The sequence below is a fragment of the Vulpes vulpes genome, chromosome 3, assembly GCF_048418805.1.
Source record: "Vulpes vulpes isolate BD-2025 chromosome 3, VulVul3, whole genome shotgun sequence".
NCBI lineage: Eukaryota > Metazoa > Chordata > Mammalia > Carnivora > Canidae > Vulpes > Vulpes vulpes.
The window spans coordinates 60,992,132-61,013,935 of NC_132782.1; the positions used below are offsets into that span (position 1 = coordinate 60,992,132).

At 41.4% G+C, this 21,804-nt stretch overlaps 1 protein-coding gene and 1 pseudogene across 1 annotated transcript in view; one reads left to right on the forward strand and one right to left on the reverse strand.

Annotated features, from left to right (window-relative positions):
• Window positions 1-2,414: 2,414 nt before the first annotated feature.
• LOC140598054 (H/ACA ribonucleoprotein complex non-core subunit NAF1 pseudogene) lies at window positions 2,415-6,499 on the reverse strand (annotated as a pseudogene).
• Window positions 6,500-11,283: 4,784 nt separating this feature from the next.
• LOC140598055 (ankyrin repeat domain-containing protein 26-like) overlaps window positions 11,284-21,804 on the forward strand; it is a 160,585-nt gene continuing 150,064 nt past the window's right edge. The window contains exons 1-4 of the mRNA XM_072751268.1: window positions 11,284-11,735; window positions 16,117-16,231; window positions 16,387-16,560; window positions 18,340-18,443. Coding sequence (XP_072607369.1) covers window positions 11,473-11,735; window positions 16,117-16,231; window positions 16,387-16,560; window positions 18,340-18,443 — 656 coding nt within the window. The 5' untranslated portion in view covers window positions 11,284-11,472. The remainder of the gene's footprint in view (window positions 11,736-16,116; window positions 16,232-16,386; window positions 16,561-18,339; window positions 18,444-21,804) is intronic.

Here is a 21,804-nt window from a genome sequence, read left to right on the forward strand (position 1 = left end):
CAGATGAATGGACTAAGAAAGTATGGTGCATAATACAGACATATATACAAATACAGGTGTGGGCACACAGGAATACTAATAAAGAAAAAATCTTGGGGTGCCTGGGTGGCTCCGTTGGTTAAGCATCTATCTGCTTTTGGCTCAGGTCACAATCCCAGGGTACTGGGATCAAGCCCCACATCAGGCTCCTAGCTCAGTGGGAAGCTTGCTTCTCCCTTTCCTTCTGCCCCCCCCCCCCCATTTGTGGTCTATCAAATAAATAAATAAAATCTTAAAAAAAAAAAAGAAATCCTGCCATTTGGAACCACATGGATGGATCTTGAAGTCATTATGCTAAGAGAAATAAGTCAGACAGAGAAAGATAAATGCTGTATGATCTCACTTACATGTGGAATTTATAAAAATCAAACTCATAAAAATAGACAATAAAAAGGTGTCACCTGGGAGAAAGGGGTGGAGAAATGGAGGAAATGGTTACAAGATAAATAACTACTAGGTGTATAATACACAGGATGGTGACTACAGTTAACAGTAATGTATTATATACATGAAAGCTCCTAAGAGAGTAGATCTTAAATGCTAAGAGAGTAGATCTTAAATGTTCTCACCACATACTCTAAAAAAAGGTAGCTGTGACATGATGAATGTGTTAATCAACCTTCCTGTAGTAATCATCTCACAGTATAATCACATTGTACATCTCAAATTTACATGTTATATGTCATTCATGTGTCAATAAACCTAATGAAAAATATCATTCTGGAAAAAATAACAAAAAGATAAACTATAAAGGACACCCTGGCAGACATAACTATGCACAACCTAAAAACTAGGAAGGGTGAAAACATGAAAAACTAATAAAAGGTCAATAAAACTTGGGGAAGGGAACCCTGGGTGGCGCAGCGGTTTGGCGCCTGCCTTTGGCCCAGGGCGCGATCCTGGAGACCCGGGATCAAATCCCACATCGGGCTCCCGGTGCATGGAGCCTGCTTCTCCCTCTGCCTGTGTCTCTGCCTCTCTCTCTCTCTCTGTGACTATCATAAATAAATAAAAAAAAAAATTAAAAAAAAAAACTTGGGGAAAATCTTTGCAACTTTCAAAACAAATAAAAAAATACCTCGATGCTTTAAAAGATTAAGTCAGTAAGAAGAATAATAAGCATTACACACTGAAAACCAAGCAAAAAGCACAAATAGGAAATATAGATACACACAGAAATATAACTACACAAGGCACACATGCACACAAACTTGATCAACCTGCTTAGCATTAAAGAATTGGAGAAAATATACAATTACCTCCTTCTTTAACCATATTTTCAGACTGAAACTATGAAAAAAATAATTCGACAGTGTTTGGCAAGCATACAGAAAAACAGACACAGTCATGTATTGCTTGTGAAAAAAAAGGTACATTATTGAAGAGTAATTTAAAATTATAAATCAAATGGTTTAAAAATGAATATCAATTAAAAGTTCTACTCTGTATTTTCTTTTACTCTTAGGATATAATTTGCAATGTGTGCAAACCTGTTTATTGTTCAGTAAAGACTGTTTAAATTTGTGTACAATCAAAAGCAACTCCTAAATCAATAGTGAGGAACTGAATTAGTGAATGGTGGTACATCCATTTGATGGAATACTATTGGCCCAAACAAAATATTGGTGAATAGGTGTTTAAAAATTATATATAAAATTAAAGCAAATTAATTGAAAACGGTGTTGCTTTTACTTATTGTATTAATTGAAAGCAACGTGGTAGATTGTAAAGACACACACAATGTTTTTATCATGAGGGTGTAATCAGCATTGATGTGGTTTACCTTTTCTACCTATATTTAAACATTTTCCTACAATAAAAATGAATTTCGTCTTTTGTGGTAAAAGGAAAGATTTTTTTAGAAATAAAAATAGTTAAATTCTTAAAAAGAGTCAGTATGTGGTCTTTATCCATAGTATTATCTTAGTTCATTTGTATTATCCAGTATCATCCAAAGGTAAAGACTCCCTTCAAGTATTATTAAAGACACATACACACCCAAAATAGACCTGAAGACTTGGTAAGTTACCTGAGCCTCCCAATGGACCTCTCTTTCAGCAAATAACACTTTCCCCGAGGCATTACACATCAATTCTGCGTATGCTGGTTCCATGTGTGATGAGGTTTTCTCTTCTCACAGAGTAGATGCTCCAAAAACACATGCCTAACCTAACAAATTATGTGCCTAGCCAAGGCCATCTCTGCAATCTTTCAGGCCAGAAAGCTCTTTGATGTCTCCTCTACATTTGTCTAACACACCTGTGCAGGAAATAGAATAAAACTACATTTTTTTTTCATTTTAATATAGTTAAAGGAAAAGCATATTTAAAAATTATACCATGAAAATGAATTTTTTTTTAGACCTATATACACTGTTTAATTGAGCAGGGATAGGGTAAACATGGATTGTTTTAATTAAATATTACATAGTTGGATTCTCTCTTCCACAAAAGTTATATTTTCATAAGGATACAATTTCACAAAGGTTACAAATATATATCAACTTACAACTGAAGGATCATTTAGTATTTTACAATGTTAAAAATCTAGTTCCATAGTTATTTTCTTTAAAAAAAAAATCCCTTCCATATAAAAAGTCCAGATTTCTCCAGAAATTAGCATACTTTCACCTAGTAGTAGGATCCAAAATGAGAAGAACTGTTATCTCCAGAAGAGGGGGGTGGAGGCAGTGGTGGAGGGGGTGGGGGTATGGAGTATGGTAAGGGAATTAATGGATGAGGTGCCATGTTAGGTGCAGCCCAACCCAGGTTTACAGATGCAGGTGGTGGAGGTGGAGGAAGTGGTGGTAGAGGAGGAGGGAGTGAAAAATTGTGCACATCAAACACTGGAGGAGGAAAGGGATACTGTGGCATGATAGAATTATCTTGTCTCTGAGGTAGAAATCCTGAAGGCTCCTGAAACACCATATGCTCTGAGTTATAAAACCGTGGCGATGGAGGTGTGCCATGGCAAGGTCGAGGATATCTACCCCGGGAAAATCCTCGTGTGAATTCTCTGTTACGATATCCTTTTGAATGCTCTGTAACAGAAGTATGAACATTCCAATTCTGATGTACTTCTGAAAAATTTTCACTTGATTCATTAGATTCAGACTTGAATTTTTTCCGGCCTTGAATCTGAGATTTTTTCCTCTGCTTGGCTTCTTTTTCCTTTTCATCATCACTGAAATCTAAGGCTTCCGGTGGTGGTTCTTGATCATTCTTCCATGACGCATCTGATCCCCTATCCTGTTTAAGTTTTTCTGTGAATATGTATTGGGTGAAGCCTTTCATTGATGGAGCAAAATACATAGTGTCCTTTATTTTAATACCTTTACTCTCAATGTGCTCTGAAGAATTAAACCGTAACACATAAAATGGATGTGCAACAGGTCCAAATATCTCAAATATCTAATTGCTCAATAATACTTGAAACCATCCCAAAAGGCTTTAAATCAATATCTTCAGGCAGAATAATAGTGAGTTCTTCAACAGAAGGTAGTTCATTAAGGAGTGACTCATCTTTTGTTTTAAGAGGAAAATTCTTGTTTTCCTTCTCAGTTTGTAAATCATCTTCTCCATCTGACACCAGTGGAGGAAGTGATATACAAGAGGAGGACGATGAGGAAGATGAGGAGGAAGAGGAAGAGGAGGAGCTTGAACTACCTGAATCTGTGTCACTGTCCGAGTCCGAGTCCGAGTCCGAGTCCGAGTCCGAGTCCGAGTCCGAGTCCGACCCCGGGTCCCCCCAGCGCGGCGCCCGCCCCGGTGACGCAGCTCCGTCCGGCTCCCCGTTCCGGCCGCGGGGCCGAGCGAGGCGGCTGCGCGGCGGCGGGCTGAGCGTCCCCCTCCGGCCGAGCGTCCGCCGCCGCGTCCGACGGCAGCGCCGAGCCGTCCGCCAGGCCGGCGCCGTTGAACTTGAGCGTTTCCAGCTGCGCCGCGGCCTCCACCACCTCCATGGCTCCCGCGCGGGGCCCCGCCGCCGTCCCCTCGACCGCCGCCCGCGGGCCCCGCCGCCCGCCCCTGAAAATGAATTTTTAATTAACTTCTGAATGCAGTTATAACCATGACATAAAATTATTTTATTATTAAAAAGTGATCTTGGCTAACAACATAAAAATCATACACAGTATGATGAATTTATTCTTAAAACTTTACCTTGTAGAGCAAATATACTACCTAACCATTGTATATCTGTTATTTTATGTATGGTGTGCAAGTACTACTTTCAGCAAAGATTTTTCTTAAATTCCGTGTTTTTAAGGCACTGTGGTTAACTTTCAAGTTAAAATGCACTGGAATAAAATTAAAGTGATTTAATTCACTTAATTAACACAAATTATTAATGTATGCAAATATAAGGAATAGATACTTACCTCAAGGATAATGTAGACAGTAGCAATTTTCCTTGTGCTTTAGAGGTACAACTATGCTTTATACTCAGTCCTGTGGCAATGCAGTCAGAAATGCAGCTTCCCACAAGTGTTACAACAGTTAAGAGAAAATTATTACAGTTAATTTAGATTTTGACTGTTTGCACTTTTATTTTTATTTCAGCAAAAGTGTTACTAAGGCCTGATATTTAACTATTATTCTAGATTTATAAAACTGGATCTTTTAGAAATTTTGTTGAGAGAGTGTTAAAGCATCTAAATTGGCCTATAAAATACCAGCTTAACTTCTTACCAAAGAAGGCTTGGAGAAAGCAATAATTTTAGTATTTCATGTCTAAGAGATTAAAGCTTTAGAAATTGTTATTGTTGCAGAGCAGAAAACATTAAAACATTTTCAGTTTTACTGAAGCTTTTATCCACATTTACATCTAGCACTTAGATTATGATGTGCACGGTTATGTCACAGGGAGAGTTTGCATTATTGATGTGGCTTTTAGTTTATAATGATGTTAAACCCGCACAAACGCACAACATAGAGAGGAATGTAGGTGCATTTGCAACAGTGGAGACTATAACTCTTTTCTACCTGAAAGACAAGTGTTATGAAATAAAAAGAAAAATCTAAGAAAAAGTGCTTCTACTTTACAAATGACACACTTAAGAAACTGTGTTCTATCTAATCTGCATTTTAATGAGATAGTTCATATTCAAATAGTTTCTCAACAATCCATAAGCAAACTCTAAAATCCAATGTATTTTGAAGTATCTTTTTCAGATAGGCAAAAAGGTCTGAGGGAAAAACAATGTTGGGTATTATACAATGAATGGAGGAATGTAGAGAGTGCCTTGAAATTACATGTCTTCTAGATTAACTGAGGGGAAAGATTTTTCTTTAAAGATTTTATTTATTTATTTATTTATTTATTTATTTATTTATTTGAGAGAGAGAGAATGTGTGTGTGCATGTGCACACGCACGCACATGCAAGAGGAAGAGGGAGAGAGAATCTGAAACAGACTCGGCTGAGTATGGAGCCCAATCCCATGACCCCAAGATCATGACCCGAGTGGAAGCAGAGTTGAATGATCAACTGAGTGAACCACCCAGCGCCCCCAGATGTAAAGATATTTCTCACACACTATTTCTCAATTATGTTATTTTTCAAGACACAATTTTATTTTTATTTATTTTTTTAAATTTTTTTTATTATTTATTTATGATAGTCATACAGAGAGAGAGAGAGGCAGAGACACAGGCAGAGGGAGAAGCAGGCTCCATGCACCGAGAGCCCGAGGCGGGATTCGATCCCGGGTCTCCAGGATTGCGCCCTGGGCCAAAGGCAGGCGCCAAACCGCTGCGCCACCCAGGGATCCCACAAATTTTATTTTTAAATGCAATTACCTTAGAACAAATGTTTTTGTTTGTCCTGAAACATTTTGTACTATATTTTTAATTAGTTACTAGATTGTTTTTTTAAGATTTTATTTATTTATTCATGATAGTCACACACACACAGAGAGAGAGAGAGAGGCAGAGACATAGGTAGTGGGAGAAGCAGGCTCCATGCAGCGAGCCCGACGTGGGATTCGATCCCGGGTCTCCAAGATCGTGCCCTGGGCCAAAGGCAGGCGCTAAGCCACTGCGCCACCCAGGGATCCCCTTTTCCCCCAATTTTATATGAAAACTACACATAGTCCATCTACTCTCTAATTTGTTTTTTTATTTTTTTAATTTTTTATTTATGATAGTCAGAGAGAGAGAGAGAGAGAGAGAGAGAGAGAGAGAGAGACAGGCAGAGGGAGAAGCAGGCTCCATGCACCGGGAGCCCGATGTGGGATTCGATCCCGGGTCTCCAGGATCGCGCCCTGGGCCAAAGGCAGGCGCCAAACCGATGCACCACCCAGGGATCCCTACTCTCTAATTTGATCTTTACAATAGTAGTGGCTTAAGATAAGGTGATGTGGCAGGAATTTGGAAGCTGCTTAATACAGTTCCTAAAAACATGTTCAAAATGTGTGGTCACTTACGTTGTATGATCCACCAATGTCCTGTGATTTTCTTCCCCATGATGAATAACGGTTCCATTACCAAGTCCCCATCTGAATGTGTTTGAATCTTGAATTAGCGTTTCTGGAATTGACTAGTACCAATTACACAGGCTTCCTTTTTCAAAGCTGCAAACTTTCATAACTTGAATAGAGTAGAACAAAGACAAGATGAACTAATCACAATAAATGTGTCAATAAATGGCAACTTACCTGTAACAGCCACTTTTTTACTGTTGGGTTTCTTTTTTTAGTTATGTTTTAAGCATAATTAAAATAATTAGACAAATGATTTGTATAATCACTAGTAGAGTTTTAAAGAAATCTATGTGCACTACATTCAAATATCTACAGTAGCTGTAACATGGGCATTAATGCATATAATAAAACATTTGTTCTGATAAGGAGGTGGCATTTTAATTAGGTCCTAGAATATCAATCTAATCATTGCCAGTTTCTCTTCACATAACATTGACGTTACTTACCAAGGTCTGGTAAGTCCGTTCTTTTGCCACAGTATTATTACAAATCTAAACTTCAGTTAAGTCTTTGAAGCAGTCAGTTCAAATTCCAAACTACTTTAATTCAAAGCAGTAATATTTTCCTTGAATTTTTTCAATATTCTTGTAATGACTGCATTCTAGTATCACATGCAACTACAACTCCATTGATTTTTGAAATACATAGGCTCTGTGTGAAATGTTCTTTCTTTCTCTCTAAACATGCCCATGTGTCTTAAATTCTCCATGTTCCTGTGTATACTACAGAAGACTCCAACATTTAAGTGGCACAAGCAGTGTTGGCAAACCACCACCATCACTTAGAAACTTGAGTTCATGATTTAATGTAAAGTTTGAGAAGGAAACACTCCATCAAAAAAAAAAGTGATTTTTAATCATAACATTCATTTATGTTATTTAACTCTGACATTAATAGTGATCATATAATTATCGTGTAAAGAGATTTAAATTTTTTTTGTTTCAGAGGTAGAGTTCAGTGGTTCATCAGTTGCAATAACACCCAGGGTTCATTACATCAAATGCCCTCCTTATTGCCCATCACCCAGATACCCTCCAATTCCCACCCACTGGAGATTTAAAAATCAATAGGATTCCAGAACTATGTTGAACAGCAGTGGTGAGAGTGGACATCCCTGTCTTGTTCCTGATCTTAGGGGAAAGGCTCCCAGTGCTTCCCCATTGGGAATGATATTTGCTGTGGGCTTTTCGTAAATGGCTTTTAAGATGTCAAGGAAAGTTCCCTCTATCCCAACACTCTGAAGGGTTTTGATCAGGAATGGATGCTGTATTTTGTCAAATGCTTTCTCTGCATCTAATGAGAGGATCATATGGTTTTGGTTTTTCTCTTGCTGATATGATGAATCACATTGATTGTTTTATGAGTGTTGAATCAGCCTTGTGTCCAGGGCATAAATCCTACTTGGTCATGGTGAATAATTTTCTTAATGTACTGTTGGATCATATTGGCTAGTATCTTGTTGAGAATTTTTGCATCCATGTTCATCAGGGATATTGGTCTATAATTCTCCTTTTTGGTGGGGTCTTTGTCTGGTTTTGGAATTAAGGTGATGCTGACCTCATAGAATGAATTTGGAAGTACTCCATCTCTTTCTATCTTTCCAAACAGCTTTAGTAGAATAGGTATGATTTCTTCTTTTAAACTTTTGATAGAATTCCCCAGGGAAAGCCACATGGCCCTGGATTTTTGTGTCTTGGGAGGGTTTTGATGACTGCTTCCATTTCCTTCCTTGTGATTGGCCTGTTCAGGTTTTCTATCTCTTCCTGTTCTAGTTTTGGTAGTTTGTGGCTTTCCAGAAATGCGTCCATTTCTTCTGGATTGCCTAATTTATTGGCGTATAACTGTTCATAATATATATTTTTTTCATAATATGTTTTTAAAATCGTTTGTATTTCCTTGGTGTTGGTAGTGATCTCTACTTTCTCATTCATGATTTTAATTTTAGTCTTCTTTCTCTTCTTTTTAATAAGGCTGGCTAATGGTTTATCTATCTTATTAATTCTTTCAAAGGACCAACTCCTGGTTTTGTTGATCTGTTCCACAGTTCTTCTGGTCTCGATTTCGTGGAGTTCTGCCCAAATCTTTATTAACTCTCTTCATCTGCTGGGTGTAGGATCTATTTGCTGTTTTTTTCTATAGCTCCTTTAGGTGTAAGGTTAGCTTTTGTATTTGAGTTCTTTCCAGTTTTTGAATGGATGCTTGTATTGCGATGTATTTCCCCCTCAGGACTGCTTTTGCTGCATCCCAAAGATTTTGAATGGTTGTATGTTCATTCTCATTATTTCCATGAATCTTTTTAATTCTTCTTAATTTCCTGGTTGTTTCATCTTTTAGCAAGATGGTTCTTAACCTGCACGTGTTTGAAGTCCTTCCAAATTTCTTGTTGTGATTTAGTTCTAATTTTAAGGCATTATGGTCTGAGAATATGCAGGGGACGATCCCAATCTTTTGGTATCGGTTCAGACCCGATTTGTGACCCAGTATGTGGTCTATTCGGGAGAAAGTTCCATGTGCACTTGAGAAGAATGTGTATTCAGTTGAGTTTGGATGTAAAGTTCTGTAGATATCTGTGAAATCCATCTGGTCCAGTGTATCATTTAAAGCTCTCGTTTCTTTGGAGATGTTGTGTTTAGAAGACCTATCAAATGTATAAAGCGCTAGATTGAAGTCACCAAGTATAAGTGTATTATTATCTAAGTATGTCTTAACTTTGGTTATTAATTTGGTTATTAATTGATACCAATTCTTCTGGGGGAGGGGCCTTTTGTGCTGATTTTCAGGTGTGGGCCCATGGGGGAGGTTATCAGCCCCCTGCATGGTGTAGGGCTCAATGAGTGACTTTGTTTTTCTTTTTTAAATTTTTACTTATTTATGATAGTCACACACACAGAGAGAGAGAGAGAGAGAGAGAGAGAGGCAGATACATAGACAGAGGGAGAAGGAGGCTCCATGCACCGAGAGCCCGACGTGGGATTCGATCCCCGGTCTCCAGATCGTGCCCTGGGCCAAAGGCAGGCCCTATACCACTGCGCCACCCAGGGATCACCTCAGTGAGTGATATTTATTCTGTTTATCCCGTGAGGCCACTGTGAGGCTCAGTGGGGGCTGTTTACCCCGTGAGGCCCAGGGAGGAACAACCACAGAGTCAGCGGCCAGCTCTGGAACCCCGGAGTCAGCTCCCGCAGTAACTACGGAGCTCTCCGTCTGCAGGGCCCTCGATGCTCCGGGGGCGGGGTTGCTGATCTGCTCAGCTTGGGGCAGGAGCGTCCTCGCTGTCCTGGGCCCTCCTGTCCTCTGCCTGTCCGGGGGCGGGGTGGCGGAGGCTGGATCCTGGGCTGTGTTGTGTCTCCGGCGCCCGGTGCTCCCGGGCCTGCGCTGTTGGATTCACGCTCCGGGGCGCGCAGCCCCTCTGCATGGAGCCGCCGCCCGAGCCCCTCCGAGCTGCTCCGGGTCCAGCCGGGCGCACGCTGAAGTCCTTTAGGGAGCTCGGCGCACTCTCCCCGGGGCGCAGGTGTCTGTTAGGGTCCCAGGGAGCCTGCGGGCACCCCTGCCCTCCTGGGGTCCTGCTCTAACTCCCTGCGAGCACTTTCCACCTGGGAAGATTGGTGACGCTCTTGCTTCTCCGGAACGGGGCTTTCTTTCTTTTTTTTTTTTTTTTTAATTCTTATTTATTTATGATAGTCATCACAGAGAGACAGAGAGAGGCAGAGACACAGGCAGAGGGAGAAGCAGGCTCCATGCACCGGGAGCGCGACGTGGGACTCGATCCCGGGTCTCCAGGATCGCGCCCTGGGCCAAAGGCAGGCGCCAAACCCCTGCGCCACCCAGGGATCCCGGGACGGGGCTTTCTTGTCCTGGGACACTCGCCCCGGCTTCAGCCCGGCTCCTCGCAGGGCCCGTCCCCCTTGGATGCGTTTTGTTTATTTCTTTATTCCCCGTCTTGATAGAAGAATGAACTCTTCTCACTGTAGCGTTCCAGCTGTTCTCTCTTTAGCTCTCAGGCCGAATTCGTAGATTTTCAGGATGATTTGAAGGTTATCTAGGTAATTTGGTGGGGACTGGTGACTTGGGGACCCTACTCTTCCGCCATCTTGCCCCGCCTCCTGTAGTCTCATTTTTAATCACTTTTTTTTAAAATCACTTATTACAGTTAGAATTATTCCTTCTGGTGATGCACTTTGAGGGGCGTCAGGGAGGGGCCTCCCCTGCCCGCACCTAACCTGCCGGTTCGAGGGCTCCGGGGGCTGACATTTGTATCGCGAAGCTCAGGTGTCTCGGGTCTGGGCCGCGCCAGGCAAGGAGAAAAATTAAAGATGTGGCGGTTTTCCAGAAAAAAAAAAAAAAAAAAAAAAGGATTATTCTTTCTCAGTTCTTTGAAGTTACTTTGAGATACATTTTTTTTCAAGATTATATTTATTTTCAAATGAGACATACAGAGAGAGGCAGAGACATAGGCAGAGGGAGAAGCAGGCTCCCTGTGGGGTGTGCGATGCAAGACTTGATCCCAGGACCCCCGGATCACGACCGAAGCCAAAGGCAGATGCTCAACCACTGAGCCACTCACAGGCCCAGAAAACTACATTTCCACACCTCAGAGGCTTTTGCAAATGTCCCCAAATGCTCAGTCATCCCACCAACTTCTGAAGGGAAGCCAGCCCAGCTCACAGGGGATCTCAGAGATTTGAGAGGCTTGGGCCTCCTGGCACATATGCTTTGGGCACCCTTGGCCACTGCCCTCTGTGCGCATGCGCAGGGATGCCAGCTTCTGAGGTGCGCAGGCGCGTTTGCATTTAGCACTGTTGCTAGGTTACACCGGTTCTGCCTCGGAAGATTCTAAGTCGTTGGGCTTAGTCCCTGGGACATTGAGGCGAGGCCCACTTGCCTTATTGCTGGCGCGGGAGTGTATCGCACTAGAGGCGGTGAAACCTGTGCCACTGAAGCCTGTTGGGCTTCATTATGGAAAAGAAATCTACAGCGCGGAATGGGTGGGGCGTGCTGCCCTTCGGCTTCAACCTCAGGCCTCTGAGGGTCAGATCGCCGCCTATGGCTACGACTGTTTCCGACTTCCACAGCCCCGGCCCCGGATACCACATCAGATATCAAGATCTCCGGGAAATCCACAGAGCTGTGTTTGACGGCGATGCAGAAAAAATGCAGGAGATACACCAGTTGCAGGTTTTTGGTTTACGTGACTTAAATCAAAGGGACAGGAAGAACAGGTAACAGGGCTTTTGAGGCGGGCGGGAGGAGGCGGGGCGGGCGGTAGAGGGGCTCATGACATTAAAAGCAAAAATTCTGGAGTTTGACTAAGCCACATTAAAAAAAAAAAACCCTCTGAATCAGAAAGTAAGATTAGCAAAATGAAAGAGAATGTACTTGCAAAATATTTACAACATATGTTTCGGAGAAAAAGAACATCTTCGTTTTATAGGATCGTTATTACAGGAATGAGATAGGGGCCTCTGGATGGCTGAGTCAGTTGGCCTCTTCTGACCTCCTCTCAGGGTCATGATCTCTGGGTCCTGGGACTTAGCCCCTGGTGAGGCTCCCTGCTCAGTGGGGAGTCTGCTTTTCTCTTTCCCTCTCCCCTCTGCTGGTGTTCTTAATTTCAAATAAATAAAATATTTTAAAAAGAGGCACAAAATCCCATTTTCCATCCCAAGCTTTGTGAAGATAAGGAATGATGTTACTTATACTACTTAGAATTTAAGTTGTTTTTGACTTTTCAGATAGTTTGGTGGTTAAGTGCCACATTGAAAAATAAGTATTTCCTTTAGCCATGAAGCTTATTGATGTAAAATATCTTTAGGAAATCATTAGAAATAAATAATATACAATATGGTATTCTCAGCACTATTTACAATAGCAGTGTATTAAGGAGTCACTTAATGGCCTGTATAAATAAATGGCAGTGTATCCATAGGCTGGACTACTATGTGACCACTGAATGTGGCAGAGATAATTGATACACATTAACATGCAAAGCTGTACTTTGGATCATTAAATGAGTGAAAAATTGTTTTGATGATACAAACATATGAGCAGACAATGGTTTTGAGTTAGCCAAAAAGATGTGCAAATATAAAATTAGTTATCTTCAAACATTTGGATTCTAAGTGGATTTTTCATTTTCTTAAAATCTGTGATTTCTAGAGGAAAGATACATAAAAATTCTAAGAAAGGTTTATTATCAATGAACTAATCCAGGAGAACAAGAATATGAATCTTGTGTAGACAAAAAATAGTTTCTACTTATTTACTTTAAAGAGATTTTATCGATTCATTTGAGAGAGAGACCAGGCAAACAAGCAGCAGGGATGGTCAGGGGGACAACAAGCAGAAACCCATAGAGCAGGGTGAGCCTGATGATGTAGGGCTCGATCCCAGGACCGCAGCTCTATGACTTGAGCCGAAGGCAGATGCCTAACTGATTGAGTCACCTAAGTGCCCCTCTTTCTATTTAAAAAAAATTTAATAAAAATTGATGGGAGAGGCTTGGTATTTTCTGACAACCTTTAGCCTCTTCAGAACTAAGGGGAATATTTTTATCTGTATTGTAGGTTGTATTATGCATACATTAAATATATACATCTGGTTTTATTTATTTTTATTTTTTTAAAGATTTTATTTGTTTATTCATGAGAGACACACAGAGAGAGAGAGGCAGAGACACAGGCAGAGGGAGAAGCAGGCTCCATTACAGGGAGCCTGATGTGGGACTCGATCCTAGGTCTCCAGGATCACACCCCGGGCTGCAGGCGGCGCTCAACCGCTGCGCCACGGGGGATGACCTATACATATGTTTTTATTATGTGCAACTTTATAACATCTAATAAGTAAATGGTTAATGATTTTATTTTGGTTAAATCCTTATAAAAATAAAAAGTAAAAAATATAAATGGTATTGCAAAACCTTATAGAATTTTTGTTGTATCCCTCTTCTGAAAAAAAAAATTAAAAAATAGCAAATATAAATTTTATTGCTATTTCAAAAGTATGTTTACTTCACAAAAGTTTTCTTTAAAAATATTGAACTTTCCTGGTGCCTTGGTGGCTGTTTGTTGAGCATCAGACTCTTGATTTTGGCTCTGGTCATGATGTTAGGATTGTGGGGTTGAGCCCCCTGTTGGGCTCCATGTTCAATGGGGAGGGTGTTTGAGATTGTCTCCCTATCCCTCTGCCCTTCACCGCACTGATGCATTCTCTCTTTTTCCAAGAAATAGATAAATCTTTAAAAAGTATAGAACTCTCCAAATGAATTTTTTAATAATAAATTTATTTTTTATTGGTGTTCAATTTGCCAACACCCAGTGCTCATCCCGTCAAGTGCCCCCCTCAGTGCCCGTCACCCATTCACCCCCACCCTCCACCCACCTCCCCTTCCACCACGCCTAGTTTGTTTCCCAGAGTTAGGAGTCTTCATGTTCTGTCTCTCTTTCTGATATTTCCTACCCATTTTTTTTCCCTTCCCTTCTATTCCCTTTCACTATTATTTATATTCTACAAATGAATTTATGTATTCTTTCAGTCCATTTATTTCTCAGAGAAACCTGAACACAGGTTATATAGCAGACATAGTCTACTCAGGATCTTTTCCATTTTAAAAAGACTTCGGGGACTCCTGGGTGACTCAGTGGTTGAGCATTTGTCTTTGGCTCAGGGCGTGATCCCAGAGTTCTGGGATCAAGTCTCACATTGGGCTCCCCGTGAGGCACCTGCTTTTCCCTATGTCTGTGCTTTCTGTGTCTCTCATGAATAAATAAAATCTTAAAAAAAGAAGACTCCATGTTGCCCAGTATGAGCAAGATGAGAAATTTTATGTATTTAGGTTTTAAGGCTTTCATTTTTAAGTAATCTCTCTACCCAACTTGGGGCTGGACATGTAAGGACACATGCTCTACGGACTGAGCAAGCCAGGCACTCCTAAGATGAGAGATTTTATTTTATTTTGTAAATGATAAAAGATGCATTTACTCTAAAAAGAAAGAGAGAAGGTCATGGGAGGGGAGGAATAGAAGGAAAGCGTGGATCTCAAGCAAAATCCACCCTGAGCATGGAGCCTAATGTGGGCCTCTGTCTTAATGACCTTGAGATCATCCTGAGCTAAAACCAAAAGTTGGACGCTCAGTCAGCTGAGCCCCCCAGGTGACCCTAGGTGAGAAATTTTAAATGGAAGTATTAGGACTTAATCTCACGTGAAGCTTTTCCTTAGAATTTCCTGTCAAGGGAAAACATTTCTGAAGATCAGAAATTGTAAAAGATTACCTGCCCTTTTGACATTTCAATAATATTAAATACTAATATTGGTAATTGGAAATACTTAATTTCTATGAATCTAAACATTTTCTATTAATTAAAATGCTTAATAAAATGAGCTTCCCAGCACCTCCCCAAAAATAAAAGAGCTGTCCCCGTTTATTTGAATCCTGAGTTACTTTTGGCTTAAAATTCCTTGAAATTTAAAGTAAGGGTTGCTTTAAAAAAATGCTTTTGTTCTTTTTAGACCTCTCTTCTCATAATGCTTTCAACTACTGAAAATTATTTTAGTTCTTGAACAATGTAATTCCAGGCATAGGACTAGAAGTGCAACAGACCTGTTGTATATGTCATTATTTCACTTAAGGCACACCGTAGATTGTATGATGCCCCACTATTTATGTACCAAGAAGAAATTTTTAAAAATCATGCCAGTTAGGGATCCCTGGGTGGCGCAGCGGTTTGGCGCCTGCCTTTGGCCCAGGGCACGATCCTGGAGACCCGGGATCGAATCCCACATCAGGCTCCCGGTGCATGGAGCCTGCTTCTCCCTCCGCCTGTGTCTCTGCCTCTCTCTCTCTCTCTCTCTGTGACTATCATAAATTAAAAAAAAAATCATGCCAGTTATAGTTTTAAGACATTTTGAATTAAGAAATTGAATTCCGATGTCAGAAATATTAAAAGGTGACAAAATGAGCATCTTGGAATCATTGAAATAGAGTATTCTTGCTCATCCTTAAACGTAGCTGCAAAGTAGGCATAATTGGATCATTTTACCTAATTGTAGTGGGTCTTTGTAAGTTGTAGCAATAGCTATAATAATATTTGTGCTAGGAACCAGTATTCTAAACGCTTTGCATGGATCCTCATTTAAGGATCGTGACAAGAGGTCTTGTGAGATAACTACCTTTTATTTTATTTATTATCGTTTCATAACCTCTGTAACCAACAGGGGTCTTGAACCCCTGGCTCCCGAGATCGAGTGACATGCTCTTCAGGGTGAGCCAGACAGGCGACCTGAGATAACTATTTTTATGCCCATTTTGTGGATGAGGAAATTGCGATAAGGCTAAGTGGTCACTGTGAAGCGACAGAGTTAAGTAGGAATCAAACCCAGGTTGAGCTGCCTCCTGAGGTCATGCTCTTCCTAAACAGATAGGCTGCTCTTTTAATAGAGCGGTGAATATCACTAATAAATATTGTACTTTCTTCCAAAGAAAACTAAATCTTTGTTTTGGAGTCATGAGAATAACATAGTATTTAACATTTACAATTCTATGAATTAATTTGAATGTTTTGAAAAGGTACACTGTAATTTCCTGACAAGTCCTTTCATGCTCACAGGACTCCTCTCCACTTGGCCTGTGCCATTGGCTCTGTCTATATGGTGAAGAAGCTGGTGAAGTGGGAATGCCAGCTAAACCTCCGTGATGGAGAAAACAGGACAGCTCTCGTGAAGGTGGGTGGTCACAGCTATGTCTGCCTGAGGTGGATTGGATTGAAGTCCTTGGAATGAACATTTGTTGCATTTAAACATAACTCATGGTGAAACTTGTGGCATGTTTCCTTTAAGTTCCCAGAATTTACATTCTGTTCTTGTTGTAATGCTAACAGGCTGTACAATGCCAAGAAGAGGCATGTGTAGATATTCTTCTCAAAAAACGTGCTGATGTAAATACTAAGGATTTCAAGGGCAACACCGCTCTCCATTATGCGTCCTATGAGGGAAATATCTCAATAGCACGGAAGCTGCTTTCCAGTAAAGGAGATATAGAGGCCAAAAACAAGGTACAGGTCAACTTGTTTTTACAACGTATTTGACATCATAAATAAATAAATAAGTCAGTAAAAAAATAAATAAATGTAGCTGCAAAAGGATATTTCACATGTATATGTACATATATTTGTACATAAGCACATATATATATGAAGACATCAACATTGAATTTTATACAGCAGGTCCTGTCATCATGAAAACACCTCCAAACCAAGGCAGAGGGAGGGAAAGAGAAAAGTAATGCATATAGAAAGGAAACATTCTGTCTGCTAGCTACCCTTCCACCCTAGAAAGAAAATCTTCACCTTAGTGCCTGGGAGCAGATGGTGCCCTCAGAGCCCACAAAGGATTGAAGGCCTAGAGGGGAGTGTGGTGATGATGGAGGCTGAATGCTGTGCAGGGGCTTAGGAAATGGATGCTTCTGGGGATGAGTAGGAGACCGTGACCCAGAGGAGTAGCTTGGGTGAATGTAAATGGGAGGAGAAAGCAGCAGGTTGTAATAGGCCTTGGGCGCTCTAGGCCCTAAGGTTCAGAAGATGAGAGCCAGGGGGATCAGGTCATGACATCGTACAGAGGGTATCTACTTGTGCTGGTAGCCACTCTGCCAGCCACGTATCACGTTGAGGCCTCCCATTCCGGAGAGTAGCTCCTGCTCAGCCTATGTAGTTCCTCAGTGGGGTGGTAGGTGTCCATGGGGAGCTGGTGCTGACCACACTTGCCAGTCTCCCTGTGCTTTCTTTGACGTGCATTACCTTCAGTCTCTGCCCTTGCAGAAACACTGTTGTGTGCCATAGATAGGGTCGATTTTTCATATTTGGAAGCTCAAGTATGTCCTGGATGAAAATATTTTGATATAATTGTCTAAGCTTTTGCTTTAAATAACAACTCTTTTTATTTTTGAAGATTGTATTTATATGAGAGAGAGAAAACCTGAGTAGGGAGGAAAGGCAGACGTAGGGGAAGAAGAGGTCTTCCCACTGAGCCGGGTAGCCTGATGCACGGGGCTTGATGTCAGGAGTGGGATCATGACCAAAACCAGAAGGTTTTGCTTAACCCACTGAGCCACCTAGGCTGACCATAATATTTCTTCCTTCCTACCTTCCTTTTTTTTTATTAAGGTTTTTCATTTATCCATTGAAATCAATAACAATACTTTAAAATTTACTACTATGTTTTAGAGAGTAGAGATACAGAGATAAAAAATAACCCCTCCCCTCTAGGGGCTTTTGGTTTAGATGGTGTGGAATAAAATAACTGGAGTATACCATGATATATATTGTGAAAAGAAGCAAAGATTCTTGGAGCCAGGCAATGTTTGAAGTGAGTTTGTGGAATGACTGCAGGTAATCTGTTGAAGAGGAAGAGGAGGTCTATTTTATTATTTTTATTTTACTTTTTAAAAAGAGTTTATGTTTTTGAGAGAGACAGAGAGCGAGCAAGCAGGAGAGAGAGCATGAGTGGAGGGGAGGGGCAGAGGGAGAGGGAGAAGCTGACTCTTTGCTGCAGAGGGAGCCCAAGGTGGGACTCCATCCTGAGACCTTGGGATCATGACCTGAGCTCATGAGCTGAAGGCAGATGCTTGACCAACTGAGCCACCCAGGCTCCCCGAGAAAGCCGTATTTTAAAAAGAAGGAGCAGGTGGTGAAACCACGGAGGGTTGAGAACGAAGGGGCTAATTTTATTTACTTTCTATGTTACATGTTTAAGTTACAGGATCGTTCAGAATTTTTATGATTCATTATCCAAATATGTAATTTTGTAAATTATAAATTTTGTTTGCACTCCTACAGGATGGCCTCACACCACTTTTAGTTGCTGTAAATGAAAAAAAAGTGAAAATGGTGGAATTTTTAGTAGAAAAAGCAAATATAAATGCAGTTGACCACGCTAAAAGGTAAAGTTTTTTTTTTTTTTTTTTTTTTTTTTTTTTTTGTGTGTGTGTGTGTGTCTGTGTGTGTGTGTGAATCTTAGTATTTGGTCAAGAGTGGTAACAATTTCTCAAGGCAGAAAGTTTAACTTAATAAGAAGAGTATAAGTATAGTGAAAAATGTCAGCATGTGATCGGTTAGCTAGAAAACAATTACTCTGACAGGATAAGGTGAAGAACATTGTATAGTGTAATTCAGAATCCTTTGTAATATAGATTGATGTCATTTGCAATAGTTTTTTTTTCTGTATGATTTTACAGTAGCTAAAAGTGTTTCTTGTTAAAATTGTGAGTTTTGTTTAGCTCAGAGCATGATGCCAGAGTCCGGGTATTGAGCCCCACATTGGGCTCCCAGCAGGGAGCCTGCTTCTCCCTCTCCCTATGTCTCTGCCTTTCTTTCTGTGTCTCTCCTGAATAAGGAAATATAATTGATAAAAAAACGATTTAGAGAGTCCAAGCAGAAACCTCTGAAACTGTCTCCAAGCCTTCATTTGGTAGGGTAAACCAAAAACAACCCTGCATCCTAGCAGAGATGCAGTGGGATAGTGCTAAAGGATGAAAGGCTGGTGAGCTCTATCACATTTCTGCTTGATTCACTAGTCTGGCCCATTCAGAGACTGGATAGATTGTGGCAAATATCTGTAGTTACTGTCAACTTAAACAAAGAGTAGTTCCAGTCATAGTTATTGTGCGCCTCTTATTGCTTCCAGAACAGATTGATAAGACGTCAGGTACATGGTATGTCACCACTGATTTGGCAAATGCATTCTTTTCTATTCTGCTAGTGAATCAGAAATAGGTCATATTCATAGAGTATAGGCAAAGTGTCCATTCATTTCATTTGCCTCAGCGTTTTATTAACTCATGGAGCTAGACCATTTGAACATCCCCAGAATACCTCATTGGCCTATCATATTGACACCATGCTAATTTGACATGAGGAGCAGTAAGAGGCTATGACGCTTTGGGCCCTTGGTAAGACGGCATGAATTGACATATCCGTGAAGTTTTGAGGCATCTAGTGGGCATGCCAGGATATTCCCGCAGGAGTGAAAGAAAAACTGCCACATTTTGAATACCTTTTCACAAAGACAGAAACTGGGAGACGTCTTTGGGTTCTGGAGGTAGCATATTTTACACCACTAATTCTCAATGCGTTGGGGGTGGGGTGGTGGGAGAAGAATTCTGCTCCTCAGGGAGCATTTGGCAGTGTCTGGAGACATGTTTTTTGACATGTCAAAAGCTGTACGTACTTAATGTATCAAATTCAGTGAGTTTGTGGATAAGTATAGACCTCTGTGAAATCATCAGTGCCTTAAAGCCATAGTCCTACCCATCACCTCCCAAAGTTTCTTCCTGCTCTTATTAGTTAATTAATTAATTAATTGGTAAGAACACTTAACGTAAGCTCTACCCTCTTAGCAAAGTTTAAGTATACAATGCAGTATTATTAGCTATAGACACTGCTAACAATAGATTCGTCCGGAGACATTTCCGATCCTCACAACTGAGGACGTTGCTGGCATCTAGTGGGTCGATGTCAGGAGTGCTGGTAAACATACCCAAGAGAGGCCTCCACAACAATCCACCATGTCCATGGTACAAGGTTGGGAAACCTTGTCCTACATTGAGTACTCCTTTCATCCATACGCCTTGGTGAAACTAAAGAATGCAAGACTTCAGTGGTCTCAGAGCAGATGAATTGTGCAGCCGGTGCAGGCTGTGCTTAGGAGTCCTCACTGCTTTGGTCACAGGATCCAGTAGACCCTATGCTATTCGTGGTGTCAGTGGTGGGGAAAAGTTGTGCAGTGGATCTTAGGGCAAGCCCCTGTTGGAGAATCAGAGCACAGGCCCCTGGGGTTTTCTGATCTTGAGTCCCCATCAGAAGCTTGCCTGTAGAGGGGTCCTATGGGAGACAGAAATGACTTGGTTTTAGTATTCCTTCTGTGCTAAGTCATTGTCTGGACACAGCCTAGCAGAGACACAAGGCCTTGGTGTGAGTGCTATGGTGGATATGAAAATGTAGCAGCTGTCTACATTTTGAGCTGCAGTTCAACTGTGCTCTCTGTGGTAGATCCTCTAGAAGACAAATCCAAAGAGTGCAACTCCCTGGCCTCTATATTAGTCTGGGTCCAATCAGAAGACAGATATGACATAGTATTTTATTTTTTTTTTAAATTTTTTTTTTATTTATTTACGATAGTCACAGAGAGAGAGAGAGGCAGAGACACAGGCAGAGGGAGAAGCAGGCTCCATGCACCGGGAGCCCGACGTGGGATTCGATCCCGGGTCTCCGGGATCGCGCCCTGGGCCAAAGGCAGGCGCCAAACCGTTGCGCCACCCAGGGATCCCATGACATAGTATTTTAAACGGTGGAAGTAAATACAAAGAATTACTAAATGATGATGAGATAGTAATGAAAAGGTGGGACAGAGAAGTCTGAAGACAGTACCACAGAAGAGCTAACTTGGGAGGGGGGGGTCCAAAGTTGCTAAAGAAGGTGTGATTGCAGCACGATGGATGGCAGAGAAGTTTGAGTCCTGTATGTCTGACTTCCTCTGTGCATCCAATTACCAACCTCAACTCATTTGTGTCCCAGAGGGTTGTTCCTGTTAGCCTGGAGATTGAGCACTGGCCCTGGCCCACGTTCTGGTTTGCTTCCCTTCTTCTTCTTCGTCTTCTTTCATCTTCATCTTCATCTTTGTCGTCTTTGTGTTCTCCTCCTCCTTCTCCTCCTCCTTTCCTTCTTTTTCTCTTCTTTCTATCTCCTTCCTTTCTCCTCCTCCCTTGCCGCGCCCCCTTCACCAGCATCAGAAGTACTCTTCCCAGCTGTGCACTCCAGAGCATGCAGTCCCGGCCCCAGCCAGTGACCTTCCTAAAATGGATACCATGCCCCTAGCAAATGCTCTTGACACCCTACTCACTCTCTGCATCCAGTCCTTAGTCTTAACTCTGCTGTATCCCTAAGGGGTTTGTTGCATCCTTCTGCATGTGCATATGATACACTGGAGGCCTTGCACTGCTCTGCTGGTCGGTGGGCTCATTGTTCCCTGACCCTCTCTATACCTCCATTTATCAGACAGGACTCCCTGCACTCCTGAAGGGTAGTTCCTGTTTGCATGCTGAGTAGCACGGACTAGCTTTGGCAGGGCAACTCTGACGGCAGTTCCGACATCTCCTTCAATGAGACCTGAATCCCAGCCTTGGGATTTACCCATTTGGGCAATCTTTCTTGGGTAATCTTGCACCTTAGGGTATTTGGATTGCTTTTCTCATCTTTATAGTTGATCTACTGTTAAAGTTCATCATTTTTTATATTAAACGTTCC